This window comes from Chaetodon auriga, chromosome 16 (genome assembly GCF_051107435.1).
Source record: "Chaetodon auriga isolate fChaAug3 chromosome 16, fChaAug3.hap1, whole genome shotgun sequence".
NCBI classification, from domain to species: Eukaryota; Metazoa; Chordata; class Actinopteri; order Chaetodontiformes; family Chaetodontidae; genus Chaetodon; species Chaetodon auriga.
The window spans coordinates 10,493,020-10,520,938 of NC_135089.1; the positions used below are offsets into that span (position 1 = coordinate 10,493,020).

The window sequence follows — 27,919 nt, forward strand, 5'->3', positions numbered from 1 at the left end:
GAGTTGCTGTCATTCCCAATCGCTTTCACTTTGTTATAATACCACTGACAGTTGATTGTGGAATATTTAGGAGCGAGGAAATTTCACGACTGGACTTGTTGCACAAGTGGCATCCTATCACAGTACCATTCACTGAGCTCCTGAGAGCGACCCATTCTTTCACAAATGTTTGTAGAAACAGTCTGCATGCCTTGGTGCTTGATTTTATACATTGATTGGAACACCTGATTTCAATTATTTGGATGGGTGAGTGAATGCTTTTGGCAATATAGTGTACTTTGTTTAAGTCATAGAATATGGGAGTGACTTCTCTGTCTCCAAACTCTTCAGCATGGTTGACCAGAGCATGTTTGTCCTGTGTGGCCATATTTTCTGGACAGCTAAAGAGGTGGAGGCAGGTAAAAGCAAGATTTACAGTTTTACGTAACAAATTTACTGACTACTAGTAACATATTTGCATCATGCAAGTAATATAATTACTAAAATGAAACTGTCTTCTGTCAAATAAATGAAGAGAAGCACATTGTTGAGATCAAATACATTTCTCACATTAAAAAAAAAAGAGTTCTTGAGTCTCTGGAGATCCACCTGAAGCAGGTTATCTCTTATCTGAGGACCTGAAACTGGAGTCAGAAGGTGGAGGACCAGCAGATCCATAAATGCTACTGGCAGGGAGACTGAAGGACTGCACTAGATCTTCCAAAATGATCCTAGAGTCACCTGGACCTGACTCCCTCTGAGGACGCAAACCTTTTGACAGAACAATTGTTTTCCAAGTTAAATGAAGGGATGCCATTTCCTCCTGTTTGACATGTTGCCTTCACTTGTGTTTTGTAGGTCAGAACTTCCTGACTGATGCCAGGTTAAGGTTCTGTACACATTGAGAAATGCTCAGTTTAAAAGTTTACCAATGTAGTACCAATGCAGTACCTTGACCCAGAAAAGAAATGGCTTGTTAGGTAAAACAGAATACATAATGTTCCATATATACAAGTGTTTTTGGCCATCACATCACATCATTTTATGCCTTTTCAGATTCACTGTGATGCTTTGTGTCCATTGTTAAACCTTTTGATTCTCATTTATTGGCTCTGATTCCAAATTTGATGCCTTTTAAGGGTAAGTATATATATTTACTCCTTGTAGTATCTCGCCATGGAAATAAATTCAAGAAAGGTGTAAGGTGCCTCTTGGAAAAATTTGACCAGGCTCTGGTATTTGCTTCCATTTGCAGAGAGCATTATTTATTTTAAAAAGAACAGCGTTACATATACAGATGACAAGGTCAGTTTCATGGTACAAGACAGTACACAGTTACAATAATGGAAATTCCCTTTTATAATATGATATAGCATAACTCAATCCTTCATTGTCAGCAGTGCAATCCTTTCCACCGTTTCACAAAATACATATTGAACATTGCGATTGATTCAAGTCATACATGTAATGGGACATAAATTGTGCAAACACACAAACAAATGTAACAAAAGTCAAAATTAAGAGGTGAAATCCTTTCAAGATCAATAAGTCACGTGTGCATGTCTTTCTGGAATGTCAGTCTCTACTTCTTTTCTCACACACACACACATCTGGTGACATGAAGAAAGCGCTGTAAGTCATATGACACTATTAATAAAGTCGATTACTGTGAGTGCTCTTTGCTTTCATAAAGACAGTAAATACATTCATCTCACGTCTTTGAAGTCATTTTTCAAAGGTAGGAATGTCATTTGCACGCTAATTCATCCTAGATTATAACACTGATCTTCAACACGGATGAAAAGCAGAGAACTGAGAATAGACTTCTCATCAATATGCTTGGGGGATTTTTTTTCTTTGCAAAGTTCAAATGTTTTTCAAAATGTTACTCCAAAGTAAACAGATCTTTTAGTACGCGTACAAACAAGGCTTTGAGAGGATGATTAACACATGAAAGGGGGTTCATAGTGGCACATCCAAATGAAAAAGGAACAAACATTGCGCTGATCGTTCTTCCTCAGGACAAGGCATCTATATGCAGAGGACTGAAGTTATGTTTGACTAACCACACCATTGCTGGGCCTTTTTATTGCATTTCCTGGCATTCCCTGAAGGAGCAGCTCGACATTACAGATGACACAGACGTAAACTTTGTCCACTGCACAATAACAATCGCTTGGTTTTAATATTTAAGGACTATCATAGCACTGTTTTAGTTTAGTCTGGGTGAATTCAGGAATCACGTGTTGCCATACTTACCCACACACTTTTAATACACATTCACACACACACACACACACACACACACACACACGCACACACACGCAAGTGCAAAAGAAAATGTACAAAACCCATCAGAGGTCATTGCAGCCTCGCTGTTCCAGGTCCAAATCAATCACATGCAGTGTGAGACAGCTTAATCTGAAATCACGACCTCTCATTTTACTGCATCACACAATGATGCGTCATGCTTTCTGTCTCAATATCCTCCATTTAAACTATAATGGCTGGCTGTCCACATGATAACACACTGTTGCTGGAACTTGTTTGACAGCAAAAACAGAACTGTTGACCCGAACAATGGAGGTGTACTAAGTGTACTCCGAGTGGACTAAATGTTCTCTGAGGATTAATCCTCAATCAGGACGGTCTTTTACTAATTGCTAGCAGCTCTCTGCTCTCTTAGTATCATGCATTCTGTAAATCGTATTCTATGCATGCATTCAAAACAGTCTTTGAATGAGTAAATGTTCTGCTCTGATCTGAGTGATTTTTAGTACCATGAACACGTCACATTATTTACATCTGGCAACAACATTAAGAGGCTCTTAAGGATAACCAGGCATTTTGTATAGGGCAATATAAAGAAACAAGAACCCTCATTAGTTAGATAAGGCGCAGAAGGTGTGCAACGATTCCATAAATGTATCAAATGGAGTGGTTCACTCTCTGATTACAAAAAAAAAGCACAGACTCTTAGAAACATAATCAAGTGATAAAATAAAATCATAAATAACAAAAAGTCAAGCTGTACACACATTAGTGCACATACACACACAAAACCCCTGTCACACACAGTTCAGAGTAGTGGTAGTATCGAATGAGTGGTATCATTGTCTTTGATCTCACCAACAAAAAAAGTTCATCACTTGGTATAATCAACATCCCCACATGTCACAATCCCAGCTCAGCTCTCCTACCCTCTTGTCACACAACAACAATAACAACAGCATGAAGACCCAACAAAGACACACCAACATGATACAGTAGTAGAAATGCTGAAGTTGGATGTTTGGAGACTGGCCCAGTGTGTGTGTGTGTGTGTGTTGGTGGTTAAGGTAAAAATGGAGCTGGAGACAAACCACGCTCTGCTCCAGCCTGTGTACAGACCTGCTGTGTGACCGAGGCAAGTCCACGAACGCAGATCCAAAGCACACACACACTCTGTCGAAAATGGACGATGGATGGACGGACTCCTCGCACCGCTTACTTCCTCCCACTCTCTGTACAGTGCTGGAACTGGGCAAAGCTGAGGAACACCTGCTCCAGTGATATCTGGCTCACACAGTAGTCTTCAATGTGGTATTTCTCTTTGGCTGCCTCCAAAGTGCCAAACACCTAGGTGGGAAAGGAGAATAGGGGGCAAGGGCGTAACTTTGGGTTCAACATTGGAAGGGTTGAGATTTCATCCCATTTAAGAAAGTCCAGGGGTGGAGTTGTTTAAAAAAAAGCTTAAGATGCCACATTAGAAGTATATTGTATCTATGTTCAAAAAATAAGTCTCAAAGCTTTACAGATGAATCAGTGGCATCTGTGCTCTCTGTTATCCAAGGCTTTCACAATTTGAACCTACAACCTGCATCTTTTGAAGACTGAAAACATAAATAAATATACTTTATTTCTGCTCTCTATTACTGTGAACATGTCCCGCCATGCAGCAATAAAAAAGCATCAGCGCATTTTTTTGGTATTTAATTAACTTTGACTGCCTTCGTTTGCCATCCACATGTTACACATCTGCCATTGCTTGCTCCTCTAGAGAGCTATCTGTAGCTAAAATACTTTAGCTGTAGCTATAAAAAGTTATTTCAGTCAAGCGTTGCTGTGTGTCATTAGACACACTAGAGGGAGCTCTAACACAGCAGTGCAGATATGTACTGTATTTCTGTATAAAATCAGTTACCTGGGCCCAGGTGAGCGTTTTGTCAGTCAAATGGTAGTGCACCATTCCCTGGTGCTCATCCTTTAGTTGACTTCCTGTGGTGGAAGAAAGCCCACACTGTTAGATCAACAGATTTAACGTAGAGCACAGAGAATTCTGCAAATCTGCAGGGAGACAGATTCATTTTATCATTTTATTTTAAATGCTACACGGCATGCCTCTGACCTGGGAAGGTACTTTCGATGAAGTCTTTAAATAGCTGCAGGTCGCTGTCCTCCAGCTCAGTCTCTATGTGAACTTTAGCCAGCAGGGTGTAGCCACTGCCAAACTTGCTCTTTAGGTGCTGGGGACTCCCAAGGCACTTGAACTGACCGTTGACCATCACCGCCAGCCTGGTACACAGCGCCTCACACTCCTCCATACTGGTGAGGGAACATATGAGGGAGATGGGTCAAAGGTGTAAGCATCCTGACTTCTTCTGCTTTTCATGCACATAATATGTTTATTGTAATAGTTTCTTTTAACTCACACCCAGTGGTGGAAGATGTAAACATACCACAGCTGATATAATATGAAGCTCACCTATGAGAAGTGATGATTATGGCCTTTCCAGACTCTCGTGTGCGTGTAACAGCATCCCACAGCAGCCTCCGGGCCACAGGGTCCATCCCGGTCGAAGGCTCATCCAGGAAGATGACCGGAGGCCCACCAATCAGAGCCATGCCTGCACTCAGCTTCCGTTTGTTGCCGCCACTGCGTATGTTGATGGTCGTTAACACACACTTGCTCAACAAAACAGAGCATCACTCAGGCCGAAATGTAAACTGTACAGCACTAAAGGATACCTACCTGTAGCTACGGACCAGTTTATCAGCATGAGGCTCCAGCAGCAGCGACCTCAGGACATTCTCCACGCAGCCAGACACATACTTCTCTGGTATTCCTCTGAGCCTGGCATACATACTCAGAGTTTCCCTTCCTGTCATGTGGTCCAACACGGCGTCAAACTGAGGGCAGTAACCGATGCGCTGCTGCACCTGCAATTCAGAGACGAATGTCCTCTTTCAAACCTTGGCCTTTTGAAAGCAAAGCGGCTCTACACTGAAGATTTAGTAAACTTAAATCCAAATGTCGAACGACTGAAATCAATTTATCTTCAAATTAAATGTCCTTCCCATCCATCTCCCTGTGCTCTCACCTTCTTAATGTCCCTCAAGATGCTGTATCCATCAATGTAGGCGTCCCCGGAGGTAACACTCTCATCACCTGTCAGCATCTTAAAGGTTGTGGTCTTGCCTGCTCCATTGAAGCCCAGGAGGCCGAAACATTCTCCTTTGCCTACTGCTAGAGACAGCCTGTCCACAGCCAGGAGATTCTGCCCGCTGCTGTACACCTGAAAGGAAGAGATAACAGTGGGTCTGTGCCATCGTGTCATATCTCACAGACACACGTATTTCAACACTGAGGGGCTCTGTCTTTGTGTTTCAAACAACATTCAGACCCATGCATATAAGGGAAGAACACTCCCGTGCTCCATACCTTGCTGAGCTCCTGCAGTATGAGGGGGCTACCAACCATAGACTCCACTATTGGCTGGCACTCCAGGACCCTCTTCCTCTCTTCGGCCACATCTCTGTCTTCTGGAAGTAGGGCTGCATCCTCTATTAGAGGTAACTAACACACACAAATACAAGACACTGACCACATGCTTCCAGGTAATGTCACATGCTGTACCTGTCCAGAGGTCTTCTAACGCTATAATACACATAAATATGTCGTAGTTTAATATGTCATAGTAGCCAACAGGAGGTAGACTGAAGTAATATAAACACCTCATGAGGAAGATAAGAACTCTCTTCATAAAGGCTGCAACTACAACTACAACTACAGACATGTAGCGCTGAAATCCCTTTAGTAAAAGGATGAAGCCGTGGTAATAGATCTTAGAAGTGTGAAGAGCCTCAATTAACAACTCCCCAATGCCTCTTCTGTCTGATCAAGTACAGCTGGCGCTCTGGTTTTGTTATGTAAGGAGTGATGCTCTGTATCGATTTTGGAAAAACAGATGAGCATATTTATCAAGATCCAATTCATTCAACACAAGACTGTTCCCCTTGATAACCTGCGGTTGTGAGATTTCCAATGAAACTGAAGTCTCCACCCCCCCCAGAAAAAGAACCACAGGAAAAGACAAACGCTGCCTTGTTCACCGCTCCCACACTTTGCCTACCTGTTTGTGTCTTCTGCCAAGGGAGGCGAGGAGTCGGCGGAGAGTGCAGACACACTGCAGCTCGATGACAAACAGCAGCATAATGAAGACGACACCCTGCACTGAGAATGCCACGAGAAAGCGTCCCACACCAGGCTCCGACATGGAGAAGTAGTTTGTTTGGTACGTGATGTCTAGAAGCAGGAAAACACTTCATTTAAATAAATTTAGGGCAGAAATATGCAAGTTCACACAAGAAATCTGGTCAATTCAATACCATTTATTTTGGTAATTAAAAACACAAGAAACATTGGTTCAAAACAATTATTAATGTAAAATGCTGGGTGAAAAGTGGATTATAACCGTCTGTAGTTGAATGGAGTTTGGTGCAGTGTGAAAGAAAACACTGGACCATCCTTCAGGAAAAAGAAATGCTCATTCTCTGAGGCTACATTTGGGCAGTACTTACTTAAGTATTTGCACACTGCTTGGGTGACTGGACTGGTGGGGCAAAATGAGATGAACTGATAGTTCTGGTAGAACTGGCTGAAGGACATGCCCAGGCAATAGTTTGGGAAGATCAGGAACACTTTATCCAGTAAGTGCGACAGGTGCTGCAGGTTCAGCTCTGGAGAAGAATTCATTAGGTCATCAACAGAAACGAAAAGGACATATTTCTTTATTTTCACCATGATCATGATGCCTCACTGGCTTCTCATCCACTGATACTGCATACTGTATTCAGTGAGGGACTGAGCCAAGCCAGGAGCACTGATGCTGAGAACTGAAGCCCCTCGAGTTTGATGGTGTGGGTCAGTGCTTTTTCCACTTTATGCCACTGCAATCATGTGTTCAGCCAAACACAAGCACTTCTTAAACTCTCTTAAAATGAGTGTATAACATATTGGCCAGAGTACAACATGATATTTTTTAGCACCAATGCCTACAGAATGTTGCATTATGGGTTGTTTGTTGCCATTGTTGCTTGGCTATCATGTCACTTCAAGTCTGTTTATTGTGTGTTGTCCAGAGCAAAAACATCTTTCCTGCATAAAACTACTGATTAATCTGTCAAGAACAATCAGTGTCATGGGATGTCATGAACAGGAGCTCAAATGGATGAAAAATGTTAGACTGTTGGCTTCATAGAGAAAAGGACAGAAGATCTAGATGCACCTGAAAATCTATTTGGACAAGTGTGGGATTTTCTACAATAGAAAAGGCTTCAAGTATCAGGACTTTCCCATTTTTGGACTGATAGGATTAGTCTGAAAGTCTTCATTATCTTCAAATGTTTTTCCCACAGCTGTCTGAAACAGTGAAGCCCATCTTAAATTCAGCATATTCTGGCCAATACGGTAACTTGCAGCACTTGGATGTCTGCCAGTGATGTAGGCCAGTGTCTCCTCTCACCTGGGATGGTCATGATGGTGACAGCCAGAAAGGTGGCCGTGCCAGAGATCATGTTGAAGATGGTGAGGCGCGTGTAGGCAGTAGCGGCAGAGGAGAAGAGGAAGCTGAGCAGATACATAAGAGGCACAACAGCCCAGCCATACAGCAGCAGCAACAACAACACATCTACCAGGTGGTTGTCGTCTATGAAGGCCTTGACTCCGAATGCCTGAAATACCACCTAAGAGCATAAAACAACATTAGACATCAGACTACACAATGCATATATCAATTTAACGCATACTGTATTCACTTCCTGGACAAATCGAACCACACTGTTTACACTAACTACTCAGTTTCAATAAGCAATACTGGATGTCATACTGACCAGCATGAGGAGACAGGGCAGCAGGAAGTTGACCAGGTCCCACAGAAGGGCAGAAAACCAGAAGTTTGACAGGTAGACGCCGCTGACCTGCTGCACATGCTTGGACTTGATAGAGGACTCTGTTACAAGCAGCAGGGCAAAGGTGCTGGACAGGGAGGCCATACCGTACATAAGGTTGATGGCGATGGCGAAGCCTGTCTTTCCCCTACAGATGGAAGAAAAGGATGAGATGGTTAGGAGAGGGAAAAAGAGGAGGAAGGAGGTGAAAGTGGTGGACAACAGGAGGAAATTGAAGAGCAATTGTGCAAAGGAAAGGTGAAGAAATAGCAAGACAGAAATAACTGAGACAGACATAAAACAGAGTCACATTTTCTTTTACTTTGCTCCATCTCCTTGATCTTCACCTGTTCAAATCCTCACTGCTGTTCAATTACAGGTAAGGATTCCCTGAGTAATTTACAAATCAATACTAATTCAAACCTCAAAATAAATCAAATGGCCTTGTTCTTGCCAGTGTCAACTCACTCTGTGAGCTGGCTCCGGGCGACCTCGGACAGGTTGCGTGGCATGGGGTAATTGCCCGTCTGGATGGAAACATTCGGGCCCGCTAGAAGTTTGAACAGAGCGTTGTCCACCATCATGAGGGCCGTGGCGGGTGTGTGGTAGCCCTCGTTGTTGAAGTAGGCTGTTGCTTCTGCATACTGGCTGCTGCTGCCACGGAAAGCAGCACCCACCACACAGCGCTCATTAAAGCTGCCGCCTTCTTCCTCTGCCTGGGTCAGGATGTAATCAGTAAAGTCTGATGGGGAGCGGGAGAAAAGAAGCGTACAGTCAGTAAATTTTCAGCTAAGCGGTCGAACCATGTTCCCGTGTCTCTCTCACTGGGCCTACCTGTGATGTTGACGAGCTGGCCGAGCTGGGCAGAGAGCTGTGAACTGTATGTATTCGCCAAGGAAGAGGCCAGGGGACCCGGATCAAGCTGCAGAGCCACAGGGACCCTGGTGGGACCATAGCGTCTGAGTGCCAGCCTCAGCTGAGGAGCTTCCTGGTGGTTGGGAAAGGTGCGTGCCACAACTAAAGCCACGACTGTGAAGACCAAAGGGACCAGGAACTGAGCCACCATCACTTTCCAGTTTCTCCAGCTGTACAGCGCCCTCTTCAGGAACATGGCGTAGAACTGCTGCAGGTGTAGTCTGACCTGATAGGAGAGGAAAGGGGAAGTGAAACAGTGGAAGTGAGCAGTATGAATGACAGACATGCCTCACTTTGCTTCCTGTCATCTCACCCCAGTGTTCAGCTTGATGTTGGAGCAGTCCTCTGAGATGAGCGTGCCGCTGTCTGTGAAGTCGGTGACATCGGTCATGCCGCTGATGCTGCTGGTGTCATCTGTGGTCCAGTCATGGGAACGTCTCTCATGCTGGTACTGCAGGGCTGGCAGCTGGATTGCCTGGATGTCCAAACTAGAATCCACCAGCTTTCCCACTCTGAACATACAAATCAAACTGTGGTTATCCACCAACTTAATGAAAATAGGAAAAAAAAAAAGTGCCTTAAATATGAAGTCTTCAGTTATAGGTTCAAGAGTCGCTTGCTGTAAAAATCCATCCGCTGTGTCTATTTCCCTTTCCATTCAGCAGGTCAGCAAGGCGAAGAAAGGCTGGGCTGCTTGCAAATAAAGCTATTTCTGGCCATCACAATGAAATTAGCAGTATGCTCATCTAATCAAGGCGCCTACACAGGAAAGCAGACCCAACTATGTATATTAGACACCTTCATCTCGCCAGATGTGTGCCTTTTGAACCTATTTACATCCTCCTACAAGTACATCCGCCTATCCTTCATACACCTCGCATCTGCTTTTATTGCCTCATTTCAAAAGTGTGCGTCAAATTCACTTGACACTTAAAAACTACAATGTAATCTAGGTTAAAACCTTTGCTCATCAGATGATTTAGCTCTCTTGAAAACACCATTATATAGTATTTAATTTAGTGTAGACGATCACAATGGAATCAAAAATGTAATAATGCAGCAGTGTTAATATCTAACTGATGAATTGTTTTCTTTGGCTGCAAAACTGAACGCCAGACGGGAGCTAAACGGCCAAATGTTATAACAGCAGCTTTTCTTGGTCTGGTGTTTGATGTTTGCTGTATGCTGCTTACGTCCACAACACACTGATGGAGTCTCAGTGTGACTTGTGAATAATGAGGCCTGTGAGACAAACATTCTTCGCAGGGCCAATTACAATGTCAAACACTCGTGCTAGCAGAAGTAGCATGCAGAGTTAGCGGTCTGCAGTCGAAGCGCTCCTGTGCTCAGATACACGAATCAAGTGCACAGGGAAGCAGAAAAAAGGGCTCAGTAAGCAGCAGGCAGGTGGGACTGAGATGTGTGAGCAATGGAATAAATCAGCCATAGCACTGGTTTGCATGTGAACAAAACAGAAATGTGTTTTAAGGTGTGGTTCAGTGTATAAGCTCCATGCTGACTGCAGAGCTACTCGAACAGGCATTTCTTCATTTTAGAATACGGAGCTCACTTTCTTTTGCATTAAAGTGTCTCATGTGCATGGCAACTATTTCCAAAGTGAGAAATCACACTTGCCCACGTCACATTTTGCCTACCTGAGGAAAACCTCTTCCATCGTGGTGACTGAAGCTCCGTAGCTGGCGATGCCCAGCTCCTCTCTGTTCATCTCCAGCTCAGCAAACAGCAGCTCAAACCTGACAGAAAGCACAAACCAAGTGTATCAGAGAAACAGCTTATGCACCATCTCACAGCGGGACAAATGCGACCCCTGAACTTTACAAGATAAGTTCTGTGAGTGTAAAGCTGCCAGGTTTCACTCTATATCACTGTGTTTTAAAATGAGATGATATATTGTAGCTTTAGTTCTGCCTTAAATCTAACCGTAGAACAGCAGTAAGTATTACTGTGGAGTCAAAGTCCAGTTTGTGGGGGTAAAAATACTGTTTTTCTGAATATAAGAACATAAACAAGGTAATAGGAGCTATAAAGGAAAGAAATAACCTGGAGGGAGTGAGAAACTGAAAGGTCATAGTAAAATAAGAGATGGACAATTTTAGTATAATTTCCACAATGACTCATTACGTATAAAAAGAAGAAAGAGTTTGATGCACACAGTCAAAGAGAAACAAAGCCATACTGTTGTCTGTTTTGATTAGAATCATATCCTCAGTGTCAGTGTATGTTGGACATAATGATGTGAGTTATTTTATAAATGTACTGATCCATTTCAGGATATTCTCTCTTTATAGCACTACATATATATCTCCCTTTCACACAGGATATAATTTAGTCACAATGGTTCAGCTGGTGGCACTTCTGGTGTACTTTCTCCCCTTCAGGCTCACTTTCCACTGTGTTACTATGAGTATTCTGCATAAGAACAAAGACGTGAATGACTCACCTGCTGGTGCTTTCTTTGGGCAAGATGTAAGAGAGCTCTGCCCCAGCACTGCTCTCCAGTGTGGCATTAGGTACATACATGTGGACAAGGCGGGTGATCTCGGACACATTACAAAGGGCATCCTTTACTATCACCATGTGGTAGCCAGCACCTGGTGGGCAGAGGAAAAGAACAGGCTTGTACGTGCTACATAATCTGCATGACATATTCAGAAAATCAGACAGCCTGCTGCAGTCATTTCCACTTAACTGCCCACTTACCATATTTGTTCTTAAGGAAGAGTGGAGACCCGCAGCACTGCAGCTCTCCTCCCGCCATGATGGCGATGCGGTCGCCAAGCAGGTCGGCCTCGTCCATGAAGTGCGTGGTGAGCAGGATGGTGCGACCACGTTTCTCCCCTTGCAGAAGGTCCCAGGTGGCACGTCGAGCTGATGGGTCCATACCTGATGTGGGCTCATCTAACATCACCACCTGTGAGATGAAATGTGGGTTAAGCAGAGGAACAATGGGACAAAAAGAATGAGAGCGAATAGTGACTGTGAATTTCTTTACCTTAGAGTCACCAATCAGGGCAATGCCAATAGAGAGTTTTCTCTTCATGCCACCAGAGAGGGTCTTGGAGCGAGCCTGTCGCTTATCTTCGAGGTTCAGGATACGGATGATCCGGTCTACCTCATCTGGAATCTTGTCTTTGGAGTAGCCTTTCAGCTGGATATCAGGCAGAGAAGCACACCAAATTAACCATATGTCATCCAAACCCCAACTATCTACTTCACAATGGCATTAATGGAGCGCTACAGCAAGCCTGACATAACATACAAAGATGTACACCGTGTGTGTGAGTACCTGTGCATAGAAGAGCAGGTGCTCTCTGACAGTAAGATTATCAAACAGTACATCATGCTGGGGACAGAGCCCCAGACTGCGGCGGATCAGAGCCATGTCCTGACAGATGTCGTAACCGTTGATATAGGCCCTGCCACTGGTGGGGGGAAACAGCCCTGCAAGCACGAACACAATCAGACAAGTTACAATTATCTAGGTGGCATCCATGTTTGGCCGTGTGTGTGTGTGTGTGTGTGTCTCCACACATTGGTTGATTGCATGTGAGTGTGTCTGAGCTGCTCACCTGTCAGCATGGACAGTGTCGTGGTCTTCCCAGCACCGTTGTGTCCTAGCAGCACTGTGATCTGTCCCTCAAACATGTTCAGTGTAAGATCCTGCACAGCCTGCCGCGTCTTGTTGCCCACTCGAAATTCCTGTTGGAGTGAAAACGGTATGAGGGCTGAGTAACCTTGTTGCTTGTTTACCGTCTGACTCCTGCTGTCCAATCTTTAATGACTTTCTATACTTATTTTTTTTTCACTTGCACCATCTGCACCCCTTTACAGCACATGGACATGTTGACTCTCTAGGTCATAGTGTCTGTTTTGCCACTCACCTTAGCCAGGTGTTTAATCTTGATCCCGGAGACTAGTCCACTTGGCTCCTCCTCTATAAACTCCCCTTTCAGAGCCTTTTCTGCATCCTCCTCTTCTTCTTTCTCATTCACCAAAGCCATGCGAGGACTGCTGCACCAGTATGAGGGCTGCAGATGAACAGATTAGGGGACAGTGTGGGATAGAGACAGGAAGTGGAGAGCGGCAAAACTGGTCTTAGTCAACAAGCTGTAAAATATAGAACTTTACAATTAAAGTATTAATTTCCAACATCTTTTTTGCAAGATGTTTCCAGAATAAAAGTAAAATATTCTATCATATATTGCAAACATCTTTTGTCTCCTGACCAAAACTCCCTCGGATGAACTTTCTAAGGACCACACTCAAGCCTCCACTTTCTACATTGTAGAAACAGCAACATAAACACACACACACACACACACACACACACACACACACACACACACACACACACAATGGACATAAAGTGCGTCAACATCTAATCCACACCCTGCTGGCAGTCTCTTGAATTCCTGACGACTGGGAAATGGGTTAGCATGAGTTTATCTTAGAGCGTGTGTAAAGGCATGCCATTTCGTGACCGTCCATACTTGTTATATACATAAACCTTATTTGTGTTGGCTGGACAGACTCAGATGCTTCCTGTTATTCTAGCTAGCTGAACCCAAAGACTTCCTCTGGCTGACATGTTGTGACCTCACGCTTTCAATCACCTCCACTGTCACTGTATCGGAGAAATTTCTTTAATCTAAGGCAATTTTTCCTCTTACAGGAGATCTCGACCATGCAACTTCCTGATGGTGCTATAAGTACTAAACGCCACCCACTTACAACATTTGTATACAAGACAATGTGTCTTTAAGTGTGAACCACAATGTAAAAGCCATGTCAGACACAGGTGCAGGTCGTGGTAGGTATGTTCATGCCTTTCAATGAACACAGTCAGCAGTGTTTACAGGTGAGAATCTGGTGAGAGGTCATGTCCTTTTTACTGCAAGAGCAGCATTAAGTATCATATCCCTTATTTGGGCGAATGAGTATCTGTATCCTTATGTGTGCAGCAGTAGCCCAATCTGTTTAGTCTTGGCTTATGGAGTGTGAACTGGTAGCTGGGAGGGGTCAGTTTCCCTCGTGGACCCAGACCCTTAACTGCTCAGGGTGCCTGATTATGTGACATCTCTTCTTTCTTCTTCTTACTGTCTATTAATAATTAAAAAATTCCACCAGCCTCATAATACCCAGCTTCACAAGTTGAACAGGTATATTAAAACAGTATTAAGTAATCAATAAATATGGTTTGAAATGTAAAATGCAACGCTGAAAAAAATGTTTTTAACTTTGACAGTGCATTTTAGTGCAGTTTGTCTCTGCGAAAGATGATCAGAATGACTACCCTGCAATATTTTGTTTGCTCGCAACATCCCCATTTCATGGTTTACTTCCTTTAAGATTGCATTAATGACACTGATGTAGAGGCTAAAGTCACTGTGACGAGGCACAAAATGATCAGATAACAGCAGTTATTCAAAATAGTTGCATCACTTTGAATGCACTAGCTGTTCACACATTCATCCCACTACTGTATCTGTATTTGGTTACATCCCCAGTGAATGTATGCGTGTATGTGTGTGTGTCTGCAAGTAGCTTTGAAGCTTACCAGTACAAAGAAATAAGATGGTCGTGGCACTCCATACTCCCCAGGAAAAACTGCCTCCATGTACCAGGCCACCAGTCCATAGAGCACCGAGTCAAAAACCAGCAAGCCCAACACCTGGGCCATGGAGAAGTCATCATCCACCGTCACAGAGTCAAACAAGTTTGACCACTGGATACCCGTACCTACAGGGGGTAGAGGGACCAGATAAACAAAAAAAATACACTGTTGACCCCAACTTCATAATACAGTCAGATAGTCAAACATTTGTGCACTATAACTGACAAAATTCACTTTGACCATGACCCCAAGCATTACCTTTGCCTTCAAACATCCCTATGAGCTGAGATCCCATGGCCATGGCCACGTTGGAGATGAGGCAGGCTGACACCTTCTGGGCATGGCTCAGTAAGTCGTAGCGTGGCCACAGGAACAAATAAGGCAAGTAACTCATGAAATAGATGAAGCCGCCCGCTGCCGCCGCCACATTAGCTGTAGTAAGACAGAAGAAAGAAGAGGTTGGAGAACAACAGTGAAGTAAAAAGTGTAATCACAGCTCTTGTCACTCCGTCCGCTGTCACAGTTGCAGAGAACATTGCTGTACCGCTAGACGAGCTCAAACACACAGCCATGTATTTGTAGACCTAAGCAAGCTAACAGGTAAATGACTAAGAGAGGCGCTTTTTCTGTGAAACCCATTTCCATGATTGACAGAGAAAGTCTGAGTGCTGTTCAGATGAAGCACAACAAATGGGGAGAGATGGGGAAGAAAGCAGAGAAGAAGTACTGTGGATGAGGTGAATGAAAGGCTTTCAGGGCTGTTTTTGCCCTCATTTCTGAGCAACATTACAAGACCTCTATAAAGAGCACTTGTCCATCTTTGTGCAAAAACAGCCGAGCAGAGCAATGAAGGATCCTCTCTCTTGGTTTGGCCTAGTTTCTGTGAAAGCCCCTCATCTCTGCCTCTTTCCTCTACTGTCGACAAATAATTACTTCTAAGGAAAATGAGCGAACCTTGTTCAGGCTCATTTTTATGTCACAGTGTCACAGGGAAACCAGTGTGATGATGCAGCAATTGAAACAATTTTAATGACGTTAGTTAGGCTGTTGAATATTACAGTTTAGACAATTATTCATGGGCCAAAGGCTGAGGGAAGACGGAGAAAGCAGGAAGAAGAAAGGAAGAGCTGAACAGTATTTTAAAAATGACACTCAGGCACTTTGCCAGTGTTAGTCAGAGTTAGATATACAAGATGATTCATGAAATTTGACACAAAAGAGAGGCTTTTCTTTTCAACACAGCGCCTGCGGACAAAAGGCTTAATCGTATACAAGTGATTGTGTGCAACTGCTTTGCAAAAGGCTGCATAAAACTGAGGCCAATGAGCACTTGCAACCTGAGCTGCTTTGTTGGGCAAAGCTGGAAGAAGACAGAGGCTGGACTGAATGAAAAGCTATGAATGAGAGAGAGAGAGAGAGAGAGAGAGAGAGAGAGAGTGCAAAGAGGGAGAGAAGAGGAACATGAGAAAGCGAGAGATGGGGTTTAAATAGTTTTCTTTATCGTCTATGTTGTCCGGGGTGCTTTAATTTCAGGTGGCTGAAGACAGAAAGAGCTCCAAAACTATTCAATAAAGGAAACTCTTCAGCAATAACAGCAGCAGCTAAATCAGATTGAAAGTATGTGTGTGAAATTTACCCTCTCATAGTTGGTCCACATAACGAGTCAACTGCTGTGTTGATCTGTTCTCGTCTAGTCAGTTTATAGCTGATGTGCCTTTTATTGCTGCTTTTATGCTTCGGAAGAGGAGGAAGCACAGCAAACAGCGGACATTTTGACCCACATCTGAGAAGAACACAGTACATTGCGAGTGCTGCCGTCCAAAGGGTGTCTGACCATGCATACAGTAGAGTACAAAGCAACAGACCGACCATCAAGAGAGACGCCATTATCCTTCACAATACAGTGGACAGACATAGAAACACACACCTCGTGAGAAGAAGGTACTGATCATGAAGCTGAAGTTGATGGTGGCCACGGTGAAGACGAGCAGGAATACGAAGACCAGCGTGGGGTCACTGTAGCTCAGCACTGCTCCATTGGGGCTCACCTAAAACAACAGTTGTAAAACAGAGAGTTCCCGTCAGTCATAACACAGGGACAGACATTTTCAGTCTCTAAACCAAAGTCTACTCATTCCTGCGCTTACATGCTGCAACTACAACTACTATTGTTTCAGTTGTAGTCATAACAAAACATTTTATGAGCTCTTTGTGTGTTTTGTATGCAAAAATCTTAAACTGTAAAGTAGTAGCTAAAGCTGTGAGATAAATGTAGTCGAGTACAATACGGAGCAGAAAGCAGAAAGTGGCATACATACAATACTCAAGTACCTCAAATTTGTACTTAAGTACAGTCCTTGATTGAGTAAACGTTAGTTACATTCCACCACTAACACTATAGATAACTACATTGTATTACCTTTTGCTTATTTAAGAAACTGCTTCAATATGTGGTTGAGGGTGTTGTGTGATGGAATGTGTCTGAAGTAACAATGATTTCTAACACAAACTCACCTGAATACAGAGGAGCAGCGTGACGAAAAAGACGGAAACAGAGAGGAAGAGGAAGAACATGAGGAACCAGGCACTCCAGTGGAGCCAGTTGCTGAGACCCATCATCCTCATGTACTCCTGAAAAGAAAAAAAAAAAAGAAAAAGAAAAAAAAAGGAGATTAAGGATCAGGTAGTCCATTTTTATTCCAGCTCATACAGAGACACACAAACGCACCTTGAGCTTCCTCTCCTTCTCCTGCACCACGGCTCGCACTATGTTGAGAGAGGTGTAGGTAAAGCTGAGCACCAGTAGTAAGGGCAGCTGGTTCTGAATGGCCAGGATGAAGACGTCGTATATAAACGCTGGGTAAGGAAACCGTGACAGCACCACTCTGATCTGTCGCAGCAGAGAGGAAGCAGCAGTTCTGTTGTAAGAGCGCATGATGGCCAGGTCCACTGCATGCTGTACAGCCAGGAATCCCTCTCGGAAATAACCTTAAAAGAGAAAAGAGATACTAACACTAAAGAAAACATGTTTATACCATCATTTATATCAGCGTTTGTCTGGGTCCACAAAATCCAACCTGCAAAGTGGCCTGTTCGGCACGTCCTTCTAACTTCTGAAGTTAACATTAAAATGGGTACGAGGCCTTGAGGAACCAAAGTGGAGCAGCAGTCATGAGTTATTATGCATGTGGAGGTTGGAAATCCATATTCATGGAATGCTAAAAGCTTGTCAGTTCTATTATGCTGTGAGGATGACTTCATCTTTTGGAGTATGCCTCATCATCCCATTATAGTTACACTCAACTTTGGAACTTCATTATGTAAAAAGGGTCTGGGCCTGCTGGGGGGACAGCAGAGGGGTGTCTTATCTAATCCCTAATTCATCATCATCATCATCATCATCATTTAAGTTTGACGAATCGAACAAACAGAGGTAACCAATGTGGAGACAGAGTTAAGAGACGGAGAAAGACAAAGACGAGACAGAGACGAGGGATCTCACCAGGCGTTCCCCCCTCCTTGTCATATTGCTCCCTCGGCCCTGGCAGCTGAAAGAGGGGATAGAGGCTGAGCGTGTGCCAGTCCAGGTCGCTGTTCGGGTTCAGCTCCGACTTCTCCTTGAACGGGGCGTTGCGTGGGGTGAAGGTGAAGCGCAGGTGGTAGCTCACCTGTGTGACAGTGCCAAAAGCGAACAGAATCAGTGAACCCGAACAAAGCCGAGAGGAGAGGAGAGGAGAGGAGAGGAGTGAATTCACAGTCAGCTCTATCTATCAGCTTGGCTTCAAGCAGTGCAGCTGCCTCTCGGGTTTTTTTTGCAGAGTGAATAAATCAACTAAGCAGTAAATAAGCCAAGACTATGCAGCGGGTGAAAGAGTTACAGTATATTTTGGCAAATTAATTACGTAATTGTTTATTTTACGTTCTTAATATGGAATATTTTAAGCCTCCTATTGCTGCTGTCCCACAACTGATCCACATACAGTATATACAACAAAGGGTTTTACAGTTATTCTTTGTTGGTTCAGAAAAAACCTTAAATATTTCAATTTGGTTTACTATTGTAAAACTGATGCAGGGTCCTGTGTTGCTGTAGTTTATGAAGTTGAAAACACTGATATAAACTAATAAAACAAACAGTTAAATAGGATATTTAGACAAGTTGTCTGCATGTTGTTAGCGTACAAATCCAAATTTACTTGTGTTTTGCCAATTCATTGGATTTTTATACTGTTATTATCCTTTTTGTTCTCCTACAAAGGGCCGATGGAACGATTGATGTGGCACTGATGTGGTGGAAGGCCCACACCACCTCTTCTTCTCCGGCTGCTGCCTTGACTATGAAGCGTGTGACAGTAGCAACAAGTGACTCTCCTTTGTTGTAAGACATCAAAAAGGTTGAGAACAACAGCTGACTCATAACTTTGTGTTGTTCGCTTTGTTTTATTGCCTTTTGAGTATTTATGGTTTATGCATCTGGCAGCAGGAACTTTCTACAAGGACAACAAGGTTGAACTGAATTGATATGAAAGAGGCAGAGGGAGACAGGCACGCAGACGAAGAGGACATCTCTGTCTCTCCCAGTGTTCGGGCTGCCTGATGCCTCTTCATTGTGCCCAGTGGGATCACACAATTCATCTCTCCTCTGTCAAAGTTTGTACAACTATTCTGCAACTACACCGCTGGACAAAACACAAACATCGAATTATTAAGAACTGCTTATTATAATAAAACGTAAAAAATAAAACGTGCCTATTTGATCCTTTCTTTTACAGCAAGCTATTCGTGTGACTGTTGTACTATTCAACATTGTATCATTACATTATTGTCACTCACGCATTCACGTGAAAGCAGGATTCTACTGTTTCAGTTGGTACAGGTGGAGCTACGTTTCATCAAAAAGATACGTTTCATCAAAAAAATTATCAAAGCATGAGCTCTTTTATTTGTCTAAGACTGCCAGAAGAAGCTGCCAGCTGGCCAAGAAACAACACGGTTTCAGGAATTAGAACAAGGTGCCCAAACCAGTATTACTGGCAACTGTAAATGTTAACTATTCATTCATCCTTACACTGACACCAGCTAAACAAATTTAGCTTTTTTGTATTCAGCATAAGCAGAATTACTTACTCGTGTCGTGACTCTACTCTGCAGCGCTCGCGATGCAATTAGCAGCGAACAAAACAATGTACTGCAGTTTACCCAAGATTTGGAAATGACAGAATCATTTCAAATTCACAACATGTGTTTATCTTAAGAAATATTCTGCTTCAGTCCACATTTGGTACATGGAGCCTTTCAAAAACGGTTTACTCTCCTGCTTGCTGCACCTGTATTAACACGGTCGGTCTAACAGCAATAAGCCTAAAAGCACGATTACCATTTCTCATTATTTCATGCCTTTATTGGATTACTTTTGCTGCCTACATTTGTTTATGCTGATGAAACTGACCAGTTACATTGATTAATGAAAACTGATCTAAAAAAAAAAAGACTAACTCATTTAATCAGATGAATCACTTTATTCAAATTGAGAATTTTGTTCGAGGATTTTTTTTTTTTTTAGGGTGTCAGAAAATATGGTGGAAAACATTCAAAGCCTCTTTTGAAAGCTGCAGATGTAAAACAGTGACATTCAGCACAGCTTTATGTGTGACGGTGTGTGAACGCAGCCTTTTACCTTGGCGGGCAGGGGCTCATCATCGTGGACGAAGGGGTGCTCGAACACCACAGCCGCCAGCAGATTTCCTGACATGGGGTCATTTCTCACATAGTCCTCAAACTGATCCTCCGTCTCAAAGCCACGCACTGGGAAAGAAACACACACACACACACGTAGATCCGGAGAACATGACATTAGAAGTGTGGTATTCATCTCACGTACGTCTTTCATACCCGTCTCACTGTCTGACCTTGGTGATCGCTCCTCTCACTGACAGCGAGGAAGGTGGTCAAGACACTGTCAGCATACTGAATCCTATGGCCAATTTTATGAACAGGTCAAATATTCAAGCACACTTGAATACACCCACATAGAGCATGCTTTCATGACACAGATGCTCGATCACACAAAAAGGGAAGAGGCACAGACCAAGCTGAAATAGCACCACAGACCGCCTGAAAGAACCCCCAGCAGGCCAAATGAAACTGAATGACAATAACAGATAACAGATTTGGTTTTCTTTTCACTTCTGATTAAATCTCTTTTTTTTTTCCGGGACTCTATTTCACAATTACATTTTGTATTCCACTAATCAAGCACACATGAAGGTATTATGAGTCTAGCAAAGAACACCAGGATTACACATTGGTCCAAGGGTTAAATGAGGGTCAGGCTCGTAAAATAAACTCTCGACATATTGCTCCTCACTTCAGCTGCTTTTCTTAAACAACACTGACACGGTGAGAACCTTAATGACCGTTTCAGACACAACACAATCTGAGCTGCAAATACTATTACAAATTGGTGTAATGTTGAGCTTTTACATAAGAGTAAGATAGTTATGCTGACGGCACTTTAAGGCGAGGTGTGACACCTTAAAGCCACGTGTTGCAATTGAGAGTACATGGATACTAGTTACCAAGCAAGCAGTGAGGCAAAATAAAAAGGTTTAAATAGTTAAAGTATTCGAGAAATTTACAAAGATTTGAAATAGTGCATGAAATTTAAAAAGTGAGCATTTCAGTAATCAGCTGACCAGCTTAAATGGCTTAAATAGTTAGCTAAAAATAATGCTAAACAGATAAAATAAATAGCTGAAAGTAATGGATAAGAAGTTCAAATAATAAGCTAAACTTCATGGTTGAAACAATAAGCTAAATGTAATGGATAACGGATGGATAGATAGATAAAAGAGTGAAATTATTACCTACAAGAAACATCAGCGAGGTTCGGGTTTAGTAGTTTGATTATCTACGATTTACTGAAAAACTAGTCATTTTCTGGTTAAAGCTTCTCATACTGCGTCATACAAATGCAGCCATTTCCTACTTTCCTGTTAAGCTCTTGTGACAAGAAAGTCATCATTATGTTCAATAAGCTGAACATGAAAAAAATGATTCTTTTTTTTTATTTGTCACCGACTAGACGACTTCTTAAGAACAAAAATCTGAGATTACACAATGTAAGCAATCTCATTTCACAATTCACTATTTCACAACACACCATGTAAACACATACAAGCCGTTTCAACACCAAGTTTCTTTACACCAACAAACACCGATGTCCCGCCTGTTTTTAGAGGGCTGCATTCGACAATCCTTGTGTCGTTTAGTGTGTAAAACTCTAACATCTGCGATACCACGGGGCTTTTCAACTGCTGTCACCTTCATCTGTTCAGCAGAATCCATTATTTTAGGTGGGACGCTGAGGTCACATTTGGGAGGTCTTCTGTGTGCATGACATCGTAAAATTCAGCCTTGATCATTCTCCTCCACCTCATCCCTTTAATGCTGAAACCAGCTAAATTATTCATTAATGGCTGAGCTGAGCTCTGACACGGCTGTGTACAGCACAACCTGCAGTTACACAGATCTGTCAACCTGCTGCTACATCTCTGCCTTCAACCTCACACCGCTGCTATTTGGCCATCTTGCTGATTGTCTGTCATCATGAAAACAAAGGCTGTATGTAAACAGCCTGTTTGCACATCTGTCAGTCAGACCGTGTGCATGTTTATCTGCGTGTGTGAATTAAAAAGAGATGAAGTGGAGTCTAAACTCCCAGCTGTTGCAGTCTGACACAGGAGCAGGGCGCGGCCTGTTTGCTCTCTTGAGAGCTGTTTCTAGAGGAACCAGTATTCCCAGCTCTGTCCAAAAATACAATTGGTGTCAAGGCTGCGGTATGTGTTTCACCGGTTGCGGTGGTGGTACTAACAGCTCAAATGGCGACGTAATCGTTAGGCTTTGCTGCGACAGAATCCAGAGTTTTAGCGCAACGATTCAAGATTTCAGCCAACGCTGTGCCGATATGTATTCCTTTTGAATTTGTTTAGCAAATGACCTCAGTTTTACGGGAGAATAATGGCACTGAATATCAAACATGTTTTATACATTCAGAAAAGGGCAGCATTAAAGGAATAGTTTGGCATTTTGGGAAACATTCTTATTTACTTTCATGCTGAAGTTAAACAGAAGGATCAATATAATTTCCATATGTGCCCTATAAACATAAAGCTACATCCACGAGCCTGTTAGCTTAACTAAGGATAAAGGCTGGAACCAGGGCGAAATAGCTCAGCAAATAACACCATGTATACCCATAAACTGTCCTTTCTCCCAACTATGACCCACCTGAGGAGAGGAACAGGCTGCCTCGCACATCCTCTGCCACCTGGCGCACCACGCTGGAGTTACCGGGCACATACGCCAGCTGTAAACTTTGAAAAAACGTGGTGGGTAGCATGTCGACGGAGTAGCTCTCATAGACGGTGGCATTTGGGTAGTCCTTGAAAGGCACCTTCTGACGTAGCACGATGAGGATGCCGGAGAAGAGCAGAGGCAGTAGTATCTCCACCAGAGTCACCAGGATTTGACGTTTCTGGAGAGTCATCGGTGGCCAATGAAAATGCAAAGAGAGAGACATTTAGGGTTTGAGGGAATAAGCACACACAGAAAAGGTACAGAGATGGATTAACTGCAATGTTTGGCAGAATATTTGAGACTTTAACTCCAACCAAAAATGAATAAATGGCTCCAAATTTCAGCCACAGGTGAGCAATGTACAATGAATTCTCTTTAAGCTCCTCAGACAAAGTATAAACAACCTTGTTATTGCTAATATGCTATGAAAATGCTAGCAGAATCTGTGTGACGGCCTCCTCCTGTTGAGTGATTGGAGCACAAAGTGACTTGGACAGTTTCAGGACATTACAGTCAATCTCAGAGGGGTGCCAATATCAGACCCTAAGAGGAATAAATAGAACCAGGGAATACACACCATGCCCCGTCTCTCCATGTTCATGAAGTGTGTTTTAATGCGTAAATAAATTTGGTCTCATGATTGCTTTTGTGCAACACTGTTTTGTGTAAGGATGCATGCTGAACCATAGCCCATTTTGAGTATTGACCAAATTGTGTTGACACCATGACTCCTTGCACCGTATCATCTGATTCAAGCCTCTAAAGTCATTACATTTGGTTTTTCAACATCTGACAAAGCTCTGCCACGACTGATGAGCGCAGATCATATCACCAATCACCATAACCCACTGTTTATTAAAAAAAAAGCATGCCGGCATTTGAGTCGTGACACCACTGTAACTTCTACAATGGGCTCATTTCATGTATGTGTGTGAGCTACAGCTTCACGTCCCAGCCTCAGTATCCAGGACATTCAGGGCAGCCAAGGCGCCTCTGATTTCAGTGGCACAAGGACCATACAAGGAGCGGTGCACTGGCAATAAAACACCTGAATGAGGCACAAAATAACACTGGGGTAATTGTCTCAAGCACTACAAGACAGTATCTAATTTAGTAAAAACATAGGCTATCACCTACAAAGCATTAACCTTTTCAATTACTACCGTGTTGAGGAAATAAACTGAGGTTAGCTTAATAGAGTTCAAGTATATTTTGCCCAAATTCTTTGAAGGGCCCTGATATATGGGTTAATAATATGCAAAACAGTTATTTTCTTTGATTTAAAATATAGCTCATTTTGCCCTCCTTCGGCTACATGCTCCTTTATAACAAAAAAACAAGCCCAATGACAGCATTCATGACAATTTGCAAAGAAATCTCATCAACTATCAAAATCTGCTGTCGCTGAGCTGGAAATATGTCAACATGACCTTAAGTTTTCTCAACGTGGCCAGTCGTCCATGGGGACAAAAAAAAACAAAACAGGATGGCCCAGAAATACAAAGTCTTACGTGATAGCCGTTTTCCTGACAGAGTTTTATAGGCCTGAATTTCAATGTCCAAACTACATTACAGTTTAAGTGATTAATATGCGGCCTGTGTCTGTGTTCTGCAGCCAAGATGGACAAGCAACACCACAATGCTCAGTCTTTCTTCCTGCCTGGTCCTAATGGAGTCTGTGTCGTCTCCAGACACCCACAGCTGGAGCAGCAGGGATTAGTATCGCAGCAACAACCTCACACCACGCATGCTATAAAGCAGATAACCAATTCCTTTTCAGCTGCAACATTGTGCAACCCTCAACTGATATTAATGTACAAAACTATGCATGCTGCCATTCAGAGCGACTCACTGGCACTGTTACAAATTCTTTCTTATCTTCTGTAAACTAAGGACAGACCCTGAATTTGAGGATATGATTTTCCACGAACTACACAACAGCCAAGCCTGGAGTGAACTGCTACCATAGGACATGGTGTCTTTCGAGAAGATTCTGATTTGTGATAAGGTGTGCGTAACCTGCCGAATGTGTTTACTGACAGACGAGAAAATGGAAATGTGACGGTGATTATGCGCATAAGTGCAATACAGCAGAAAATCTATTTACGTGTATGCATGTGTATCTGCAGAATGTGTCACTGCTCATAACTTTTCATCGCCTCCACCCATTTGCTTATTTTTCTTAATTGAATGTATTTGTTTCCTCTCTGTTTTACTGTTTGTTTTTGCTTTTTCAATATTCTTACTTCAAGTAGTATATCTATGTATGTGTGTATGTGTGTGTGTGTGCGTTTGACTCATGACTCCTGTCTCATGATCTATGTCACAACAATAAAAAATAATCAACTAAATAACTAACAGGCACAAATGGTGATCTCCCCCTAAAGATAGCCATATAAGGCAGGAAAAGCATGTGACAGGAACCAGCGTATTGACCTAGTAACAGCTTGTGACGCAACAGTGTAGGCTCACTGTATGTTACGGGGGTCACCCAGTTTCAAAGCAGCTGGGTAACATCAGAAGTTGTAGAAAAGACATTGTTAGCCAGCTTACTGTATTTATGATGCCCCATATGCCTTTACCTTAACAAATACTGACACACAGGCCTCCGCTCTGTCAATACAGCTACTTCTGACAATTCACAGTCGCAAACAATGTCAGGACCTAATTCAGACACATGCATGTGTGTGAGTGTGTGTGTGTGAAGGTTCAACTTCCTCCAACTCACCTGCTGAAGATAGTTTTTCCACAGCAGTAGCCCAAACTGTCGCATAATAGCCATCTTGAACAGTTCACAGGTCACAGTTCAGTCAGCTTTCTAAAGCGGACGGAGACAGAAAAGGAGTGACATTTTTAGTTTCAGGTAAAAAAAAAGCTGAAGTGTGCAATTTACTCTTTTGCAAAATGTTTATGGAGATTTCTGGAAGCTTAGTGGTGTTTTCAAAGCAGCTTTGACCAGCAGTGATGGCTGTAAAGGTTTCTGATCTCAGTTTCCATTTAACAATAAATCGAGGGGGGAAAAAAAACAGAGAAGTGAAATTGAGCAATTGGCATGAAGTTTGGTTATGTACACAGAGCGGAGACATGATCACAAGATCGTGATGGAGAAATAAGACGAACTGGTATTAGAAAACAAAAGAGGCGATATTATTAGTTCATAGAAAGCAGAAATTAGTTCAGTCAGGAAAAAGAAAAGCACATGCTGAACCAGTTGAACCAGGAAAATAAATTGGTGACAGCGTCATTTTTATGGCTGATTACACAGCTAATACACTCCTTTGCCAGTAGAGTATGAACTTCTGCAAATACTGACAGTCACATTTCCTGATATAGTCACATATCTAAAGCTACAGCAGCCAGGTGTGTCGTGCTGAAAGTCAATTTCACAGCACAGCACACGAGTTCATAAATGTAATGAAAGTGGTCATGCTGGGACTGTCACACTAGTGCCATTCATCTCTGAGTAGCTTCGTCCCTTTCATGATAACTGAACTGGTAACTGAATGTATTATCCGTGTAACTGAATTCAGAAGACCTTGTGCTACATACTTAAAGCAACCATTTCTCTATTCCTCTAGTATGTCCCTGCAAACAATTACCGTACACAAGCTATTTAGGACGTGAACTCTTTCCTTATAAAATACATAGTCTTCCTCTTGTCTGATTGGTCCAGCGCGGCCCCCTAGACCTCCTGATTGGACAATTAACCTGTCCGTCAATCCCGAAGGATCCTGATGAATGCTAATGATGGAGCTAAAGCACAAAGCTAGGTATTTCCAAAGTACAATGCGCTGACTCACCAACATTATCTCATTTGACACATTCTTAATAATGTAATGCTTCAACCGAAGTAACTTGGCAATGTTGTGTGACATTAATATGTCAAATTACCTCAAGTAAAAGCACGTTTCGGCATATGAACTTCACGAGCTGTGGTCCCTCTTCCTGGTGGAGGTGAAAACAATTCCTCCTTTTTGTCTCAAACCGACAACAATACCATCACCGCGGGGCTTCTTCCTTCACCGACACTGTCGAGGCTCGTTTAGCATCAGAGAAGCGACGGACGTCCGCGGCCCGGTCCAGGTTTTTCCCCTCCAGTTTGCTGCCTTCTAGCGAGGCGATGACATTGCACCAGCGGCTTGATAAGCCCGTGAATTCATCGTGCAAAATGCAGCGACAACCGTCAACAAAACACGTCACGTGATCCCAGCGGAGCAGCGCGCCACGTGATCTGAACAGCTGGGATTTATATGCACAGATGTAGAAACAATGAAGAATAAATCTAGCATAGTTTATGTGCTGTGGCTCACATTTTTTTTATATCGAGTTATTATTGCAATTTCTAGTACTAATGTTGTGGTGTGGTCATTTATGTTTTGTGCTTTTAGAAATGTTTCCCTTTTTTTTCTATAATAATGAAATAAGGTAGACTCACTGGTGCCATGTAGTTTTGATGAGCTCTTGAATTCAAGCTTTTTCCAAGCTGAATCACAAATTCACAAATGTACACTACGCCGGTTGGCCAATGTATCGAGGAAAATGCTTCATTTTTAATGTTGCTGAAGTTTCTCGTTAGAAATGTGCTCTATATTGCACTCTCAGTAAGCTGGGGGAACAGCCAAAATCCATGCGGCGGAGATATCCTGACGTTAGTTTTCAGGCTTCAGAATAGTCTGCCCCCACATTTCCCATAATGCAACTCAACAGTCTATTTTAATTAGTGCTTGGTAAACCTCTTCATCTTTCAAACTCAATAGCTGTCTGTGACAAAGCCTTCTACTTAAAATTTGAAGTCCCGGTTATTTTCCCAGACTCTGGAAAGCT

The 27,919-nt window shown here is 42.8% G+C and overlaps 1 protein-coding gene across 1 annotated transcript; it reads right to left on the reverse strand.

Moving 5' to 3' along the window:
* Positions 1-1,220: 1,220 nt before the first annotated feature.
* abca3b (ATP-binding cassette, sub-family A (ABC1), member 3b) lies at positions 1,221-27,293 on the reverse strand. Its single transcript, XM_076752145.1, has 31 exons — positions 26,987-27,293; positions 25,824-25,913; positions 23,027-23,273; positions 20,415-20,542; positions 18,240-18,405; positions 17,466-17,725; positions 17,252-17,368; positions 16,665-16,785; positions 14,996-15,169; positions 14,681-14,862; positions 13,005-13,151; positions 12,693-12,822; positions 12,410-12,564; positions 12,116-12,271; positions 11,824-12,034; positions 11,564-11,714; positions 10,758-10,856; positions 9,416-9,614; positions 9,022-9,328; positions 8,656-8,929; positions 8,131-8,335; positions 7,764-7,983; positions 6,820-6,978; positions 6,372-6,544; positions 5,681-5,815; positions 5,340-5,534; positions 4,991-5,178; positions 4,724-4,894; positions 4,367-4,563; positions 4,163-4,236; positions 1,221-3,597 (listed from the first exon to the last, which is right to left on the reverse strand). The coding sequence occupies exons 2-31, from the start codon at positions 25,875-25,877 to the stop codon at positions 3,466-3,468; spliced, it is 5,127 nt and encodes a 1,708-aa protein (XP_076608260.1). The 5' UTR covers positions 25,878-25,913; positions 26,987-27,293; the 3' UTR covers positions 1,221-3,465.
* Positions 27,294-27,919: the final 626 nt, after the last annotated feature.